The sequence below is a fragment of the Peromyscus eremicus genome, chromosome 5 (assembly GCF_949786415.1).
Source record: "Peromyscus eremicus chromosome 5, PerEre_H2_v1, whole genome shotgun sequence".
Lineage (NCBI taxonomy): Eukaryota > Metazoa > Chordata > Mammalia > Rodentia > Cricetidae > Peromyscus > Peromyscus eremicus.
In genome coordinates, this window is record NC_081420.1 from 71,731,212 (window position 1) to 71,745,439 (window position 14,228).

General features: G+C 45.1%; 1 protein-coding gene across 7 annotated transcripts in view; it reads left to right on the forward strand.

Moving 5' to 3' along the window:
* Kiaa1217 (KIAA1217 ortholog) overlaps nt 1-14,228 on the forward strand; it is a 309,925-nt gene that overhangs the window by 154,712 nt on the left and 140,985 nt on the right. For all 7 annotated transcript variants that reach the window (XM_059263665.1, XM_059263669.1, XM_059263666.1 and 4 more), the window contains one exon: nt 6,189-6,387. In XM_059263665.1, the coding sequence (XP_059119648.1) occupies nt 6,189-6,387 (199 nt within the window). The remainder of the gene's footprint in view (nt 1-6,188; nt 6,388-14,228) is intronic.

The window sequence follows — 14,228 nt, forward strand, 5'->3', positions numbered from 1 at the left end:
AGGCAAGGTTGATTTTTCTTTTCAAAACAGACTGCAATCTGAATACTTTGGCTAACCAGACATCCCACTGTTCCCGACAATTAGCATATTATATAAAGCTTCATTTCAGGTTTGTTTTTCTGGACCTCAGCGTTTCAGTTTAGAGTTTAAAAGGTCTGAAAACGAGAATGAAAAAACATTGATGATTATGTCTTTGATTTCTTTTCCTCTTTGGCTACAGTGTTCAAATGCAACAGCCTCTCTCTCTCTCTCTCTCTCTCTCTCTCTCTCTCTCTCTCTCTCTCTCTCTCTCTCACACACACACACACACACACACACACACACACACACACACACACACACACTAAGTACACTAAGCACAAATCTGATATCCTAGTAAAAGCATGCTGCTGGTGGTGGATTTTTCCAGTGCATTCACACTGACCAGCAGGCACAGCAGTCTCCTGAGTTAGTGCTGTGACAGCAAGGAGACCTTAGCATGGCCTAGCAGCGTGTTTGTACAGAGCAGGTACAGTAGAATCAACAGTATATAGGATGTCTCAGTAAGCTAATCCCCTGCCCTGCCCCTGTGACATCACCCTTTCTTCTTTGTGGTATGTATACCTTAGAGTTATGACCTTTTTTTTTGGCCAAAAAGGAATTTTAAATAGCAACACATGAGCCAACTGTTACCCAATGAAGGTTATATGCTGGCAAGTTCTTGGTAGAAGATGACCTAGAGCCAGCATCTCTGTGTTCTGGTTAAATAACTCAACAATGAGATTCAGATCTGTAAACCTACATACTGGGTTTGGGTTTCTTCATTCACTAGCAGTTCAGTGTACATGGCTTAGGCACTATTTCCTTAAATGCTAAGTGTTCTTACGAAGTGACAGTGATGGTTAAATGAGATTACCAGGGATGAGCCATCTAGTCCAGGGCAACAGGAACCTGAGATGATAGTTCCCTCTCCTCCTTCCCCATGATTAGGAAGAGAAAATGCCTGGAAATTTAGTCTAAGAGAGAGTTATATTTGAAGACACCGGAGAGAGCCATATGGATCCCCTTACACCATCACTGCTCAGTGAGACAAAGTCCTCTTTAAGGAAGAGAACACTTTAGAAAGGGTAGTGGATTGAGTGACTTGACTAGACAGACCACCCTGTTCTCATTTGTGTTTGGATGGTTGAGGCACTTGGTGAATGGGAAGTCTGGAAAAAGTTGTAATGGAAATGCAGGGAGTTTGTTGTCCTGGGTCACCAGCCAGGGTTATGGACTCTTGAGTGTTGCTCAGGTGGCCCAGAGAGTGTTCCCATCATCCTCTGCTTCTTCTACAGCTGAGGCTAGCTCTCAGTTCTACAACAGAGGATGCTGGACCACCCAGGGTCCAGAAAAGGCTTCATCTTGAGCAAACTGAGGCTACAATCTGAAGTCCTGTAGTCTGCCTCCCTTTTAGGGAACACTAAAACACACACACACACACACACACACACACACACACACACACACACACACACCACACCCCTTTGTGCATACATGTGTACCCTTATGAGTGTACACATGGGTTCCTGTACATGTGGAGGCCAGAGGTCAACATCGGGTGTTTTCTTCGGTTGCTATCTACCTTGGTTTTGTTGAGATAGGGTCTCTCACTGAACCTGCAGCTTCTGAAACTCTCGAGCTAGTTGGCCAGGCAAGTTACCAGGATTCTCCTGTCTCTACCTCCCCAGTGCTAAGATGAAGGGTGTGCACCACTGTGCCAGCTTTTACATGAGTGTTAGGGAACTGTATTAGATCCAAGTGTTTGTGCAGTGAGCACATTCCCAGCTGAGCTGTATCCCCAGGCCCTATTCCCTTCCTATAGTTACAATGATACTGTGGGTAACATGGGGGTTGAGTTTGTTTTGTGTATGTAGTCCTGGGGTTTAACCCCAGGCCATGCATGCTGCCTCTGAGTGAGCCATAAAGCGGCATCTCTTTTGATGCTGTTTTCGTTGCCTCAGACTTTGCAAACCTAAGCAGCATTCCTCTCTATTTTAACCCCCTCTAGTTGCTTGATGTTGTTTGCTTAGTCTCCAGAGAGTTAAGTGCTCTCCCTGGCTGCTGCTCAGGTTATGAATCTGAGTAGCACAGCAACTTGGCTAAGGGGTTTGGGGGGACCAACTACTAGAATTGGTATTGGACAGTGACCATTTGCTAATGAGGCGTAGACTCTTCTGGAAACAGTGAAAGGACAAAACTGGAACTAAGGGCCAAACTAGTTGTAAGCCTCATACCCCTACACCTGCTCCCCCAACCCCTTCCCCCCCATGCACACCCCCCACACCCCCATGAGTGACTGGAAGCAGAAGCTTCACAGCTGCTTGCTGACTGGAAGCAGAAAGCCCCAGAGCTTCAGGCTTGGGCAATGGGCCTGAGGCTCTCATCTGTGATCCACCAGGAGTCTGTGTTACTCCTCTCTGTTGCTCTGCTGCATCACTTTCCTGGTCTGTTCATACACATAGAGAAAATTCTCTGGCCCTGGGGTGGTTTCTGAGGAAAGGAATTTGATTGGTTTAGTCATGCGTAGGTGGCTATTGATTGGTCCAGTTGGGGGAGAGAGTTCACAGCAACCCGGCCTCTGCCACACTGAAGCTCTAACTTTCCCCATCCACCTTTAGTTTTTTATTTTTTAATATTGCGGTAGTGAGCGTAAATCCCGGAGCCTTAGGTATGCTTGGCAAGGCATTCAGCCACTGATCTGCCCTCAACACTGCCATTTCTTCAAGTCTGCAGTTCCCCTCTCCAGCTCTTACAGTGGTGTACCCACATGGCTCTTCTTGTATGTTACAGATATGCTTCTTTTGTGTTGTTTGTTTTTAAGACAGGCCTACGTTGGCCTCACCCTTGAATTTGCTATGTAGCTGAAGATGACCTTGAACTTCTGAGCCTTCTACCTTCACCTCCCAAGTGTTAAGTGGTGTGACCAAGCCCAATTTATGCAGCAGTGTTGGGGAGTGAACCCATCATTTTGTGTGTGTAAGGCATGCCCTGTCCCTAGCTCCTGGTAATGCAGTTCTAGGCCCTTAAGATATACCTTATATGCTGGCTACAGGCTAAGTAAGCACATTGTTTTCAATGTATCAAATCCTGGGGTATCTAATACCAGTGCCAACCATTTCCGTTGTCTTTTCTGCAAGCTGACTGGACATCTCAGCAGTGAGCTAGCGGCTGAGGGGAGGGTGCAGTGTTTGAGGAGATTGCTAATGTGCAAGGATAGTTTTCAACAAGAAACTGAGTGACATAAAAATCAAGAGAAGATTAGAACCAAAGAGTTTATATATAGGAAGTTAGAAAAGATATCAGCCTTTTCATCTCTATTTTTATATTTACTTACTACTGTGATGACCCTGAACAAGAAATAGAGATTTGATGTTTCATTTTCTTCAAGGATTATTGCCTATTGCAATGGAAAATACCAACTCATCACGTGCAGCATGCCAGCCACAGGCTGCTAGGATGGCCACAGCAGAGGCGATAAATGCAGCTGCATCGCTTAAAGGAATATTGGGTTTTGATATTTTGCTAGGCTAAATGAATCTCTCCTCTTCACCCCCCCACCTCTCTGGTTAGAATACATCTAGCATGAGATTCTGCTTAGTATAACTCGGAAGCTCTGCCGTTAGTGACCATAGCCACTTCTCCAAGTCTTGGTGAGGTACATGAGTGAGATTTAGGGCTATTTCCCTGGTTGGATGATATGCTTGGTCTGATTCCAGACTAGGGGGAAAAAAGTCATGAAGATTATCAGTTCCCCATAATAGAAGCCAACTTCATAAAAAGTAAATTGGGAAATAATCTGCTTTGGAAACTTGCGTATGAAAACGAACCTAAAGGGACAATTTGCCTGTTAATGGCGTTGTTTCTGGCTCGAATTTTGGTTCATAATCTCATTGGCTTATAATGGCTGAGTTTCATTTGGTTATGCAGGCATCTCTGGAAGGCACATCCCCGGGGGGTCACAGGAGGGAAAGAATTTGTGTTTCCTTCTTTGGCAGGGTCCTGTGAGGTGTTGTGAAGTGTGGCTGTCTGGGAAATGCAATGGGAGAGAGACCATCCCATCTTTCTAAGGGTCCTCTGGTCCTATCATGCACAATTCTGCCATCACTCAAGGATCAGTAGCTAAGTCGTGAAAGCAGAAAAGGCAACATAATTTTCTCTTGATTTTAAAGAGAAGTAAAGAGGCACATGAAGTGTCTCTTGATTTAAAATAAAAAAAAATCATGAAACGTTTCTAGATATCCCCAGAAGAACATGAAACAAGCGCAGATCACTGGGTAGCAAGGTTCCAGCTAGCTGCACAGATCACACGCCCAGGAAGCCTCAGTGCCTTGAGTTACGTGCCAGGTGGACTGGCATTCGTAGGCAGCATGAAGAAATCAAGGAATGAAGCAAGCCAACAAGCCTGGCTCCTGGGGACAGCCTGGACCCCACTGCCACCTCACCAGTTCCTTTGGCATCTTAGTTAGAGTAAAGGCACCTGTGTGGTCCTTCTAGATCACTTTGCTTCCCAGAAGGTGCCTGGAGCCATGTGATGCAGGTCAGCGCTGGGAGTAAAGGTGTGCACCACCACACCCAGCCTTCTCCCTTTTCTTTAATGTATGTCTCCTTCTGGATTATAAGCCCCACGAAGAAGGAAGTCATGTCTGTTTGCTGTATCATTCTAGCCTTAGTCCCAAGCAGAGTATCTGGAGCATAGTGGAGCTCTCATGGGTATTCACTGAAATATGAATGAATGTACCACACAATTCATATTTATACTTCTGTCATAATTCCCTTGGGTTATTAAATCAGGTGCTGTTTGACATCTCTCAGTGCTGACCATCCTTCTGATTTCTGGACAATATTCACTAATAGATAGTGAGTCTTCGACATACTTACTCCCTAACATAGCAGTCTAAACAGGTAATTCACAGGGAAATTCAATTAGGCAGTGTGTGGGTGGGGTTATCAGCTGTCTGTGGATTAGCAGGGAAGATAAAAAACAAAGCTAGACAACTTACTAAGGGTCTTCTGCCTCAGAACAGAAATATTCAACAGTGTTATTAATATCTCCCTCAGAGCGTTAGCTTATTGAATTTTTAAGCACATTTTTTGTTTGTTTTGTTCATTGTTTTGATTTGCTTGCTTGCTTGTTTGTTTGTTTTGTTTTTCAAGACAGGGATTCTCTGTGTAGCCCTAGCTCTTGTAGAATACCCTCCATGGCCCAGGCTGGCCTCAAACTCAGAGATCAGCCTGCCTCTGCCTTCTCAGTGCTCAGATTAAGCCACCATGCCTAGGAAAGACTCATTTCATTTACTTAATTCGTGTGTATGAGTGTATGCCTGCGTGTGTATCTGCGCATGCACCTTTTGCATACCTGATACTTGTAGAGGCCAGAAGAGGGATTCCCCCGGAACTGGAGTTAGAGGTGGCTGTGTGCTGCTGTGTGGTCTTGAGAACTGAACCTGGGTCCTTTGGAATAGCAGTCAGTGACTATTATTACTAACCCTTGAGCCATCTCCCTAGCCCCTGGAATCAGGTCTTTATAGAATACTGTGAAGAACTGACTGGGTCCGGTTTACCCTGGAATCAGGTCTTTATAGAATACTGTGAAGAACTGACTGTGTCCGGTTTACCCTGGTGTGAGCCCGATATCTACACTGGGCACCTAAAAATATGTGCAGGCTCAGCTCTTGGGCTTTAATAGTGAGACTCTGGCACAGGTAACAGTTCTCCATCATTCTTTCCATAGGGCAGGCTTATCCCCAACCTACTTGAAATGGCAGTTATAAGGATACATGTCCAGTGACCACAATTCTTTTTATTTGTTTCGTTTTTTTGTTTTGTTTTGTTTTTCCGAGACAAGGTTTCTCTGAATAACAGCCCTGCCTGTTCTGGAACTCCCTTTGTAGACCAGACTGGCCTTGAACTCACTGAGATCCACCTGCCTCTGCCTCCTGAGTGCTGGGATTAAAGGCATGGGCCACCACTCCCGGCAGACCACAATTCTTAATAGGGTCATCAAGGACATTTTTTTTTCCCCTCAGGAATTCACATTACTGACTCCTAGCATAATCCTGGTGGTTTTCTTTCTGGTCACAGCTGGTATTGGAAATGTCATGGCAATAATAAATACATCAATAGTAATAACGATAATAATAACGCTTTCTTTAAAATGTCTCTTACAGACAAAAAGTCCCAAGCTATCCCACAGTCCTCAACCTCCCAATTTGGGGGATCCGCTCGAGCATTTGTCGGAAACATCTGGTGACTCTTTGGAAGCCATGTCTGAGGGGGAAGTACCAAGTCCTTTCGCTAGAGGAAGTCGGACTCGAGCAAGCCTTCCCGTGGTGAGGTCGACCAACCAAACGAAAGAACGATCCCTGGGTAAGCTTCAAAAGGCAGCTCCACCTGCCCCTTTCTTGCTGTGTGTGCATGTTTTTATACTTCTGAACATTTGCCCCGGACTCAGGTATAAGTTTAATCTTACTCTACAAACACTGACCCTAGAAAACTTCGCTGATTTAACATCGTGTTAACTTTCCATCCCTGACAATTACCTGAGATAGTTGGTGCCTAAGGAAGAAAGTTTTTTTGGGGTTCACTCTTTCAGAACCTTTAGCCCAGTAGTCTCAACCTTCCTAATAGTGTGACCCTTTAATACAGTTCCTCATGTTGTGGTGACCACCCCCCAACCATAAAATTGTTTTTGTTGCTACTTCATAACTGCATTTTGCTACTGTTATGAATCGTAATGTAAATATCTGATATGCAAGATATCTGACATGTGACCCCCAATGGGGTCGTGACCCACAGGTTGAGAACCACTGCGTTCGTCAGTCCATGTGTGGCTGGCTGGCTCTGTTGCTTTGCTTTGGGGCCTGTGGGAAAGCAGTGATTCCAAAGCTGCTTACCTCGTGGCTGCCAGGAAGCAGGAAGGATGCCTTCATTTCCCTATCTATTGCCTTATTCCTATGAGGAGAAAAGACATTATGGTGGAGCATGTGGTAGAACAGAGATATGGCTGGAGCACAGATAGGGAAAGGAAGGGCCAAGGGTCTCCAGTGATCTTTCTTCTACTTGGCCACACTGTCTCAGGGTGCCGTCACCTCCTAGGAATGCTGCAAGTTGGTAAAAAAGTCCTTTACCTGTAGCCTTTGTGGGGACATTTAAGATCTAAACTAAAATGAACATCAAGTTGGGCTGGTTAGTTTTATGTTAACTTGACAAAAGCTGGAATCACTGGAGAAGAGGAAGTCTCAATTAAGAAAAATGCCTCCATAAAAATCAGGCTGTGGGCAAGACCGTGGGACATGTTCTTAATTAGTGATTTATGTGGGAGGGCTCAGCCCATTATGAGTGGTGCCATCCCTGGGCTGATGGTCCTGGGTTCTATAAGAAAATAAGCTGAGATAATCTTGTAGAGCAAGCCAGTAAGCAGCACCCCTCTGTGGCCTCTGCATCAGCTCCTGCCTCCAGGTTCCTGCCCTGTTTGAGTTCCTGTCTTGACGTCCTTCACTGATGAACAGTGGTATGGATGTGTGAGCCAGATAAACCCTTTCCTTCCCAAGTCGCTTTGATCATGGTGCTTCATCCCAGCAATAGCACCCCCTATCTAGGACACGAGTGTTATACGTTTGCTGAGGAATCGGCTGAAGTCCATGCTGTTTCTGGGGTTGGGCACGTTCTGAATTGTCTAGGATTAGCAACGTTAAGCTATCACATTGCTAGTACTCACTAATGTTGCTGGACAAGGGAATACCAAGGGGTATTGCCTTTACCACAAGTATATCCGCCCTCCCCCGGCCCAGTGAATTTGGGGTTCACTTTATATCTTCTTTTGCCTTTTTAGTCCCTTCCTTACCACCTTAACAAAATGTACAGGGTATAGGGTTTAGACCTCCTTGCCTGGGGCGCTGGTGTTTCACAAGCCTCACTTGCCATGTTAAGGGTTTCGCGTAATGCTTGTGTTTGCAGTAAGAGCGGACAGAAAATGGATGAATATAAAAGACAACTGAATTCTACCATGTAAAACCTATCAAACTGTTGCTAGAAGATTATGGAGAAGATCGGTGTAAACTGACACCTCGATTTTGTTTCCTTGTTGCAGAAAGCAACCAGAGAAACTTGGTTCGCAATGCATTCTAGCTTTTCAAACTAACCTCAGGCGAAACAGAACAAGGCTAGCATTCCCTGTGTGGTTTCAGATACTACCCTAGTTACCTGTAAAGGCACATTGTATTAAAAGTGCATTATAATAAAAGCATTTAAAAGTGCTTATATTATCAACAATATTAATATTCTTTTACTTTCACCCAGTCATTCTTATTGTTATTTAGTATTGCTATGGTTGCTTGTGTTATTGTGTGTGTGTAAGATATATGTGTAAGTTCTGGTGCCCACATGCCCTGGCATGCACGAGGAGATCAGAAGATAACTTTCCTGAGCCCATTCTTTGTTTCTACCTTGTTTTAAAGGCAGGATCTCTCTTATTGTTTCCGCTGGGCTGAGTGCTCCAGGCTACCCCGTGAGTGTCTGGACAAGCTCTCATCTCTTGGAAGGGGTGCTGGGATTACAGATATGTGCACAACATGGGGGTTTTATGCAGGTTCTGAGAATCACACTCAGGCCATCCGGCTTGCCTGGCAAGTACTTTTCTCTGCCCGCTCAGGCATCTCTCTAGCCCTTTGTTGTTTATTTTGATTGTACATATATACAAAGTACAGTATGGAGTGTGCTAATACATGTAAATGGTGCATTATGATCAAGTAAGGACACCTACCATTTCATCATTTTTGTGTCTAATTAAATCTTAAATTAGGATCTGATAATTCTGTGTGCTTTGTGATGCTTTGTCCCAAGTACACAATGGGTCCTGATTGCATCAGGGTAATTAATATTTCTGTTGTCTCCATATCACCGTCTTGCGTTTGTTGCTTTCGAGTCCTTTCCTTCTTATTATTCATAAAACATAGTTGTTATTGTGAAGTACGGACTGTTGTTTGCGGCTCTACACTCCGTTCTGGTGAGAGGCCCTGCTGACCTCTACATTCGTCCTTCTTGGTGTCAGCACTGCTGCAGCGAGCACCTTGTATCGTATTTCACATTACGTTTCGAGCTGGCTGTGATCGTGCACACCAGAAATCCCAGTACTTGGAAGGAGGCTAAGGCAGGAAGATTTTGAGTTGGAGGCCAGTGTGTGTTCCATAGTGAATTTGAGGCCAGCTTGAACCGCACAGCAAGACCCTGCCTCAAAAACTAACCAACCAAACAAAAAAAAAACCCTTTCCTTTTCTGTTTTTATTTGCATATACTTGTTTTTGTTTTGCAGATAAGACAAGAAGGCCACAGGGAATCGTGTGTGTGTGTGTGTGTGTGTGTGTGTGTGTGTGTGTGTGTGTGTCTATGACCTGGCAGTTCAATCACAGAGTCAGGAAGTCCAAACCCTACATCATCCCATTACAATGACGTCTCTAGGACTCCCAGAGGATGGCCTACAACTTGGGAGCCCACTGCTCAGGCCAGTGTGAAGATGACAGGCAGGGCCTTCCTAATGCCACCAGACTGCAGCTGCCACCTGCATCAAAGAGCCTTGTGACTTCTTAGCCACTGTCACCCTTGAGGCAGAAGCCAGGCTGGGAGTGGAATTTCTCCTTTGTGCTTTGCAGGAAATGGTGGGGGGGTAGGGGGGTGGCGGTTAGGATCAGGTCTCTGTGAAGATTGCCCCTGCTTTGCCAAATAAAGTAAAGATAAGAAGCTCCTGTGTGCCTTCCCCCATCCCTGGGAACCTGAGCCTGCTGGATAATGGACCCTTTGTCTTCAAGGGAGGAATTTCCTCCGGCTGCCTCAGCAAGCAGCTGGCCTTGCAGGTGGATACCTGCCCAGTGCAGGAACCCAGCCTCCGGTAGAGAGAGAAGAGCTAGGAAGCAGTGACAAGAAATGACTGAGGGGACATTTCTGGTTGGCTGAGCTTCTGCCAAGTGCTCAGCCTGAAGTTAAAGCCAGTCTTGCTGTCAAGTACCTATAAACACATAGTCACAGCAAATTAAGGCTATTCAGTATTCGAGAGGTTCAATTCAGTTACCTCAATAAGGGGCATCTAACCTGTGAATTTCTCAACTTCCGGAGAGGAACAAAGGAACACAGGGGGAGGAGAGGACAAGAGATGAGAACATGAAAAGTTTGCCAAAAGGGAGGCCACCTGTGGCTTCAGAAAATGAGGGTGTTGAGCCAGCAACGTTACTGCTGCCCTTGAGTGCCTCCTTGTGGCCAACTTGGGAATTTCTCTGGGATGCACCTGGTGCCCAGGGAGCAATTGGCTGGTGTTGATGAGGCCATGGAATGAAGGGGAAAATGTGAGTCACCAGGAGTCTACAAAACACAATCTCCTTTTCAAGGCCCTTACTCGGCCTTGGCTTTAAGGAAATCCCCTTATGCCTGGTCATATTTAACTCAGACACTCAGAGGACTGGTCCCCAGACACCCCTGCTCCAGTGCCACAAACAGATGTGCAGCTATGACCCCGCCAAAACTCAGAGGTATGACCTTGTAAACCCACCGTTGGTTCCGTTTGAAAGCCCTGTGTCTTTGTGTATCTCTGTGTTGTCATTTTGTTCTGAGTTGAGAATTTTAATATATCCTCTGAATATATCCTCATCTAGATCAGCGGTTCTCAGCCTGTGGGTCGTGACCATCAGAAAACACACATTTCCCATGGTCATAGGAACTGAGACACTGCTAAGTAGAACACTCACAGTTATGAAGTAACAACGAAAATCATTTTATGGTTGAGGTCACCACAACATGAGGAGTTGTATTAAAGGGTCGCAACATAAGGAAGGCTGGAATCACTGCTCTAGATGTATCCATTCACCTTGACCTTTACTTATAGTTTTGATCATTTGCTCATCATAGACTTCTCTTCCCCCACCTAATCAAGAACTTTAGGCCAGGAATGATGATACAGCTGGCAGGCCTCCCCTGCTGTGCCATTATCACCTGCAGCCCCTAGCTGGCGCTAGAGCTCACTCTTGCTGTTATACATATTATGGGGTTAGACATGCAACCAGGAACCACCACGCGTAATGTAAAGTATTTTCTGTGCCCCAAAGATCTGCATTCTGCCCATTCATCCTCCGCTCCCCACAAGCTTCTGACCACAAGTGAGCATTCCTTTTACCTCTGGAGTGTTTGTATCTTTTCGAGAATGTCTTACAGTTAGAGTGAGACGGTTTGGTGTTGTGCAATAGTAACTGAAGATGTGTTACATTCATTTATGTTGTGGAATATTTACGTAATGATGCAAAGATGTGTTGCATTCTTTTATGTTGCATTTGTTTAACTCTGTGAAGCTGTGTTACTTTGCCTGTCTAAAACACCGGATTGGTCTAATAAAGAGCTGAATGGCCAATAGCTAGGCAGGAGAAGGGATAGGTGGGGCTGGCAGGCAGAGAGAATAAATAGAATTGAGAAAAGAAGGGGCCAGCCACACAGCCACACAGCCACACAGCCAGACATGGAATAAGAAGGAAAGAAAAGATATACAGAAATAGGGAAAGGTGAAAGCCCAGAGGCAAAAGGTAGATGGGATAATTTAAGTTAAGAAAAGCTGGATAGAAACAAGTCAAGCTAAGGCCAGGCATTCATAAGTAATAATGTCTCCATGTGTATTTATTGGGGAGCTGGGTGGCGGGACCCCAAAGAGCAAAGAGTAAAAACAACAGCTACAGTTTGGCCCTTTCAGATTGGCAGCTTAGTAGTGCACATTTAAGTTTCTTCCATGTCTTTTGGTGACTATAGTTCATTTCCTGTTAGCACTGAGCAATATTCCATTACCTAGATCTGTCCGTTTATCTGTTCACCCTCTGAAAGGCATCTTAGTTGATTTCAAGTGTGGATGGTTATGAATAAAGCTGCTGAGAAAATCTGTGTGTAGATTTCTTTGAGTAAATTCCAGACAGCAAGATTACGGATTATATGGGAAGGTTTTTTTTAATTCAGCTTCATTGTGGATCCCTTTAAGGGGTGGGGTAACTCTTCTGATTCATTTTTGTGTCTGTGTGTATACACATATGCACGTGAGTGCCGTTGCCTTCAGAGGTCAGAAGAGGAGGTCAGATACTCGGGGCTGACACTGTCACTGGGAACCAAATCCAGGTCCTCTGCAAGAGCAGGATGCTCTCTTAACTGCTGAGCCAGCTCTCCAGCCCCCACCATGGCTTTACTTCGAGTTTCCAAACCATTAGATCAAAGTATTGCTTACAGTGACTCCTGGGGTACTTGTAGAGACCCTGACCTATGCACTAGAGGCTCTAACTCAGAGATTCTATACCATTGCCTCCCCAGATGTCACCCAGGAATGTGAGATACCGTTGCTGCCTGCCCCTGGCCACAGAGCATGGAGTGGGACCCTGTCCTGCTTACTTTTCCATCGCTGTGACAAAATACTGTGACCAAAGGCAACTTATATAAGGAAGAGTGTATTTTGGCTTGTGGTTCCAGAGGGAGAATCTATAATGGCAAAGGGGCATGGCAGCAGGGAGTTAGAATAGGAAACTAAGAGGTCACATCTCAACCGCACACAGGAAGCAGAGGGTAAACTGGAAGTGGGAGAGACTATACACTTTCAAAGCCTACCTCCAACCACATTCTTCCTTCAGCAAAGCTCAACATTCTAGTTCTAAAAGTTCTATAACCTCCCCAAACAGCTGGAGACCACCAACTGGGGACTAAGTGATCCAGTATAGGAGCCCTGGATTTGTGGGGATGGCCAACGCTTTTCATTCAAACTTCCACAGGCTGAGTGGGGAAACCTGTTCTGGCTTACACTTCTCTGTGTAGCACAACTTGTCACTCTGGTCCTTCTCAGGCTGTGCTATATGGAGGCTTAGCACCCTGATGGTGGAGTCTGAACTGGATAGACCTCAAACTCCACCCCTCAAATGGAGAAGAGGAAGCCTTCACACATTTGCTTGGAGAGAAAACTGCCAAGTTTATAATTATTCTATGTGAATAATCTTTTGTTGCTATTGCTTCTGTGTATTTCTAGAGTGGCAGGAATTTTGAGGGGTTAACCATGGCTCATTCTGCCAGGGGCTCCTAGTACATGTATTTGAAAAGGAATTGAAAGCAATAAGACATACATGACATACATAAATGCGTGTGTGTGTGTGTGTGTGTGTGTGTGTGTGTGTGTGTGTGTGTGTGTGTATTAACTATGTATGTTCAGGTAGCCATAAATGTAAGCTCTTCTCTGTATTTGCTAGTTCTGAGTCCTCTGATATAACTGTCTGCACACCAGAATTCTTACAGGACTGTGGGTGTAGCTTAGTAGTATAGTATTTGTCTAACATGTCCAAGGCCCTAGGTTCAATCCTAGCCCTAAAATAAGAGCCTTTGAAAAAAAATAAATTGTACCTATGCTAACTGTGCATAGGCTTTATTTTCCTTATCAGCATTCTCTAAACAATACAATAATTATTTAGGTAGATTTTAAGTTCTGTTAGGTATTCAGACCAATCTAGAGATGTTTGGAAGTCGGGGGATGTGTGTGCATTATATGCAGATACTATCAGATTATACATAAGGGATTGGAGCATCTCCGGACTGTGGTGTCTCATGAGATCTGGGCTGTAGTCCCCCGTAGATGCTGAGGGACGACTCCTGGGATGAAGGATGGGAACTTCTCATTTGAGAGAGCCAGACACAGCCAGATGATGCTAAGCCAGGCCCTTCCTAATGCTGAGGGCTGGCGGAGCGACAGTGACAAGAAAGAAATGTACCCAGGAGCTCTGATTTATTGCACAGCCAGGTTCCAATGACCTCATCCCACCTCACTTCTATCAGGTGGTATGTTCCAAAGCTACTCCTGCCATCTCAGTAAACACTCACTGAAGTACCCAACACAACTGATGCCATTTCTCCTTGACCATCTTTTCAGTGGAAAGAGAAAGGTTTAAGAGAAAGCCAGTCTCCCCAAACGTGAAAACCACTTTCCAGTAGTTTGGTTTTTTTAAATAATTTCCATGAAAAATCACCCCACTGATATTAGGTCTGCAGTCTTAATGATGGAGTAGTGTCCTTTTAATCATGGCGCCTGTCTGGAATGCAGCCTTAAGTAGGGCTGGTGTCTGGCTGCTCCTTAGTTGGCCTTCGGGGAAAGGGTAGCCACAAGATGTTCCCACCCCTCTGTGCACCCTCAGGAATTTGCAAATGAAACTCATGAAAAC